This window comes from Pristiophorus japonicus, chromosome 16 (assembly GCF_044704955.1).
Source record: "Pristiophorus japonicus isolate sPriJap1 chromosome 16, sPriJap1.hap1, whole genome shotgun sequence".
NCBI lineage: Eukaryota > Metazoa > Chordata > Chondrichthyes > Pristiophoridae > Pristiophorus > Pristiophorus japonicus.
In genome coordinates this window covers 67,625,307-67,631,306 of record NC_091992.1, presented here as the reverse complement: position 1 = coordinate 67,631,306, position 6,000 = coordinate 67,625,307, and the positions used below count along the sequence as shown (strand labels likewise).

Genomic DNA, 6,000 nt, shown 5'->3' with positions numbered 1-6,000 from the left:
TGTCGGCCCGCTTCGCGACCCGCTGGCGCTGACACCACCTCACGGGGCAAGGGGTCGGCACGTGGTGCTGAGGGGTCGCCCATTGTGCGGCGGCCCAGGGCCCTACCCACAGGGCCACTGCAAATTTCCTGGGAGCCGGCAGCTCCACCCCCCCCCCCCAGGAGGCACTAATCGCAAAAAGGGGCAATTTCTCCCTCAAATTCTCAAACTGCCTTGGTGGGATTTGAACTCTCGTTCTCTGGATTATTAGTTCAGTAATATAACCACTAAACTACAGTAACCACATCATGCATTGCTCTGCGAGGCTTGGCAGCTGGATCAGTTCTTCCTGAAAATGCTCAGGCAGCTCATCTTGTGCTGAGAAACATTCCCCCTGAGCTATGCCAGAGTTAGGGGGAAGTCTCTGATCTGCACGTATATGCAGATGGTGGGCTGTGGTGTACGAGAGGTGCTCGCCCTCTCCACAGCCGAAAGTGCTGGAAAGCCTGGCGGCGGGCGCCCGGGGCTGGGTGTTGGCTGCGTCTGGAAGAAATAAGGGCAGGGCCACAGCACTGTGTGCTGCTCCACTGTCTACTGTAGTGATTCCCTCAGCAGAGACTTGGCCTCACTGGGGAGAGGTTCTGGAATGCGGGCGGGGGAATGGGCGCTCAGCGGGTGCTGGGCTGCTCGAGGAGAGAGCTGGGAAGGTGCATCAGTGGCAGCCTGGGAGCCGGTCAGCTGTCCGGGTAGCCTTTAGGCCACACGAGATGTGTGGCCCAGGGTTGGAAATGAGAGAGATTCGTTTCTGTGCTGGTTTTCTGCTCTTTTCTTCTGCTTGAAGGTGTTGACTCGTCTGGGTTCAGTTCTGCACCTACACCAACTGCTACATTGCTCATGGGGCCAATTGCCTTTGTGAGCCTGGGAAGTGAGTGGCAGCAGGCTATTGAACTGCAGAGGGCATTACCGCCACAGCCAATCCTGACCACTCTCGATCCTCACACACACATACTTCCCAACAGGAGCAAATAGATCAGGAGTAGGGAATGCGTTTGATCATTGATACTGTACCCAACTAGGATATCCAACTAGTATATAACAATATATTATATACAGTATATCCAGCATCACATCTTGTTCAATTTCTGGGTGCTGGATAGGCAGAGCAATGACTCGCATCAAGGAGTCTTCAATAATCTCAGATTCAGTTTAATAAACCTCAAATGACACAAAGAAAGATCACTACATCACATCGTAACGACAAATGTCAGGACAGCACCCGAGGGAGACAGAGCCTATAAATGACACAGCATTACAGCCCATTAGTAGATATAAGAGCATGCTCAACAGAATTATAATCACTAAATCAGGAGGTGGCACAATGAGTGAGAGACTAAATGGGCAGGGGAGGAGAGCGGTTTCTAATGATAGCCATTAAATGGTGAATGTTTCTTTTCCGACAGAAATTGGTGCCACTACACAGTGTCCAAGATGGTGTCCTGCCAAGTCCAGAATGGATCTGAGACACTGGTCCAACGGGTTTATCAGAGCTGTCGCTGGCCTGGCCATTGTTCCAGTTTAGTGAGGTAAGAATCTTTTACGTAGCAAATTCCTTTGTCACAACTTAGAGTGTGTACCCTCTGACCGAGCAATGCCTTTCAGTGATGAGCCGTTCTGGAACTGGAATCGGGGCTTGCTTTTCAGTATTCATGTTTCTATACCCGTGGGCAACTCTACTGAGAGAACGATTCCTACACGTGCTCTTGGCCTCTGCTTCCTGTTTCACTCAAAGGCTTTTCCCTCACCCCTTCCGCTGCCTGTATTTCAGGGCATAGCTAAGGAGTTGCTCATGGGTCAACCTCAAATACCTTGATGAAGATACAACCAATTAGTGAACTGTTGTGAGTAATGACTGTGCTTATTCACCCAGACAAAAAGGATTCATCCACCTTTGAAATGTTATTGCTACAAGAAGATAATGTGATTTTCATGTACACACAGTCTATGCCCAGCTAGCAGTGATTGACGTATAGTGGCCACAAGCTGGTCAATTACTATAAAGAAATATTTAAGTTTATTAGTCTGAGATTGACCCATTCTTATGCTCTGCTCCCTCCTGCAGTCAATTGGATTTGAATCTCACTATAAAGTCAACCAAGCTCATTTAAATAAATTCTCAGCATGCGATACACTCGCTATCAACAACAACAACTTGTATCGGTGTGTTTGCCCCGTGAAACATAAAGCGTGGCAAGCAACAGGCACCAAACCCATTGGCCCACACGAGGTCCCGGCATGTTGCATGTTCACCCACACTCACTCAGTGAACTACACACGGGTCACACCCATCTCCTCGCATGTTCCTTATTCCAACATGTGCTTGCAGGAGAAGGCTGCTGTCTTACTCCTTCTGGCCCACAAGTAAAATATAAATCTACCTGGGCCCCCTATGGCTATGATGCTGCCAGCTTTCGCTGGTGGGTCTGAGACTGCCTGGCCCTTAGTCGATCCCTGTAATGTGTGCCCCTGTGAGTATGCTCACAGGTTTGTAGAGCTGTTGCATTGTGAGTGGCTTAGCCAGTTACATCCAGCCAGTTGGGTTCGGGGGATCCACGATGAGGTAGGTGGTTGTGAGCCTGGTGGATGAACTGGTAATGTGCAGTGTGATTGTTAAACCATTACTAATAAACCAACTAGTTCTTAATAGCAATGTATTGCTATGAGTTCTTAAGCAAAGAACCCATGAAGTAAATACATTACGGCCCTCTTGTTAAAATGGCAAGCATGGCTCGATGACATAATCGGAACACGAATTGACCAGTGGAATTAGGGCCTTGCTCCTCTGGGGTGGATGGACTCCTGGAGCCTGTATCAGGTAGGTTACGGAGTGGAGGAGGCGGGCGGTGAGGGGGGGGGGAGGCCTACAGCAGGAACAAATCCAAACCTGTTCTCAACATCTTAGCCATTCCTGCCACACCATTGCTGCTGTGTGGTCTGGGTTACAATTAGGGCAGGTTCTCCTGTTATCGGGTGTAAAGGATTGCCAGTGTACAGCACATTGAGCGACTCCACACGCTATAGTGTGGCCCTCCTGAGTATCTGTTCATTCAGTTACATGTGTACGATGCTCCGCACTTGGTGTTCCACAGTGCAAGGCACCCAGCCAATCCTTCACACCCAATCAAGTATATTATAATAAACTGGGTATTGCATGACGCTGACATACTCATGCACAGGGCCTAAGGCCATTCCCATCAGCAAGCCCTCGCCCCCAAGAGAAAGAATGTGTTTTCATACTTGTAGTGGGCTGAGATTGGCCTTGGGTGGGCTGTGGAACGGACGAGTGATTTACTATCATCTGTGCTACACTACGGCAAAGACCAATTTCACCCCCAGTATCTGGTGATGTAGTGTTTCCCTGGGATCCCACAGTAAGTCTGTAACAGACTTCTAAATCAGCCTCTTAGTCTTTGGATATCGGAAGAATAAACGCACAATTGGACCATGTGACTCAAGGTACAGGTTTATTATTAAAAACAAACAATGACTGCAAGTTAAACCAGAAGATTTATAGAACTCTTCGCATTTATTTGCTGAGGTACTAAAGTAGTGAACATCTCAATACTTGGACTAATTCTCTCAGTAATACTGACCTCAGGCCAGCATCTGTAACCTCATTTATAGCTGATGCCTCCAGCCTCTATCCCAAGGGGAAAATCTAACACGCTAGCAGTTTGCTAAAGTTCAAAACTGTGTTGCAGGAACTCCAAGAATGAACTGAAAGTGATAGTTCCCAGACGCTGGGCCCAAGATCATGACCCTTAGTTGATTGATTTCAGGAGTTACACTAGCACTCTCCTTACTTTGCAATCAAGAAGTGTTTGCATTTACCATACGAGTCAGTGATACCTTCAACAGGTGGAGAGCAAGTTGAGAGATTCACCCCAGCATTCAATAACCAGCTGCATCTCAAAAATAGACATTAAGAAGTAGAGACTGAATTATGGTGAGCCCCTTGCCTCCCCTGTAGTACAGGGCTTGTGACATGAAATAGCAGATCCCCAGACCTGCAATGAGCAATGCCACAGGAGATCCACTAGTGGTTGGAGATGTTTCTGTCACACTCCAGACCTCAATTGGTATGACCCAACAAATCGCAACTGAACACTCCTTAAAGGAACATTTATAAAGGGAAATAAACCGTCATTGGCATACAACTGACTTCAAGATGTCCCTGTTTCACCAACTAGACTATGTGGCCTTAAAGGAACAGGTCATGTTACACACACTGCATTGTGGGATGTTTGCGACATGCTATATTTATCCTGTCCTGCAGTTGTGTTTTCTAAGTTTGATTCGTCTCTCTGGTTTACATACTCCAAGCCCCAGTTTGTTGCAATAAATCTCTTTCAACCATCAGAGCTCGGGCCACAGATTTCTGAGACTAGAAGTTGATTGTGTATCATCCCTGGTCATTCTGAACCCCCCCCCCCCCCCGGGTAGCCCACCCTCCCCCCCATCCACCTCGGGCATCCCCCTCCCCACCCCGGGCAACCGCCCCCACCACCCACCCAGGGCAACCCCCCCCGCCGACAAACAGACCATGGACAAACCAAGACAAAAGGGAGTAGCATTAATTGTCTAACTCCGCTGTGAACTGCAACTCGGAGCCAGTTCACCACCTTAAATAACACGGGGAAAGCAAAGCCAGCCGATTAGATTTGGGTGTTACTGAGGGAATAAAACTAGTTTAACTGACCAAAAGATGCAGCTTCTTCTGCAAGGACCGAGGGAGCGAAGGCACATAAGAGTCTGGTACACCAGGGATGGAAGGAATTAAGTTAAAGCAGGCAATGCTGACAGTTTGAGACAGGCACAGCCCAGGGAGGTTAGGCCACTCGAGTCCCAGTGGGCAGACAGTGACATCCTTCAGACGACCGGCACACTCCTTCCACTGAGAGGGGGGGTAAGTTAGGTGTCACACATTGGCAGCACTGTACCAAGGGGCAGCACTGTGCGACACGACACACTTCACTCTATTCAATAAATTTCATGATCAGTTGATGTGCGCACTGTGCTGAGAATTGGGTGCAGACTGTTTGTGCTGCAGGCCTGTGCTTGCTGCTTACCGGCCATTGGATTGAGACTGTTTTATGTATCATTGGTTCCATTGTGATGCACTTCCCTGCATCATCTGATTCCCAGGAGATAAGAGACTACTTAAGACTCCTAGTTCCATCTCTAGACGAGTTTGTCTATCCCTCTAACGGTAGAAGGCTCCGTAATCACAACTTGCCTTTTCTTGACATTGGCACGTCTGCACCGCTGCCGCCCCAGTCTCCACTTGCTCCATGGTGCCATGACGTTGCTTTGTGATTTCTCTTTCCCAGTGTGGCTATCCTTGTCCATGTTAGCAGCATCCAGCATTATCTCCTAGATCCTCCAGGAATTTCTGGCAGTGGCGGCTGAAGCCTTCGTTATCTCCCCTCCCCAATGGATGATCACCCATTTCTCTTTCTTTGTCTTGTCAGTCCTCTCTAGCCAACCGTCTCCTGCAATGTCTGTTCGAGGTAGCCTTTCTGCGTCCGTATACTGTGGAGTCACTCTTAAGTATTACTCAAATGCAGCTGCTTTGAGCTGAGTGCAGGTAGCTGTGTTTGAATTGGCTGCCTGTGCTGCTGGAGTGGATTTAAGTAGAGTGCAGAGGCCAGAAGTAGTTGAGTTGCAAGAGGGCACTGGAGTGAGAAGGCTGATCATTGAACACACTATTGGAACCTTGAAGATGCCGGAACAGATTAGGTGGTATCTTGGGGTCTCCAGGATTAATACTGTCTGTCAGGAACAGAAGGAGGCCTTTTACCCCTCGAGCCTGTTCTGCCATTCAATGAGATCGTGGCTGATCTGTGATCTAACTCCATATCCCTTAATGGGGGACTTCAACTATCCGAATATAGACTGGGATAATAATGTAAAGGGCAGACTGAGCAGCCACAGACCTCTGGGGTAGAGAAATTCCTCCTCATC

General features: G+C 48.6%; 1 protein-coding gene across 1 annotated transcript in view; it reads left to right on the top strand.

The window, feature by feature from the left end:
- Positions 1 to 639: 639 nt before the first annotated feature.
- The window catches only part of LOC139226180 (collagen alpha-1(XXVI) chain-like), a 688,496-nt gene continuing 683,135 nt past the window's right edge, over positions 640 to 6,000 (top strand). The window contains exons 1-2 of the mRNA XM_070856814.1: positions 640 to 725; positions 1,440 to 1,562. Of these exons, the coding sequence (XP_070712915.1) occupies positions 640 to 725; positions 1,440 to 1,562 (209 nt within the window). The remainder of the gene's footprint in view (positions 726 to 1,439; positions 1,563 to 6,000) is intronic.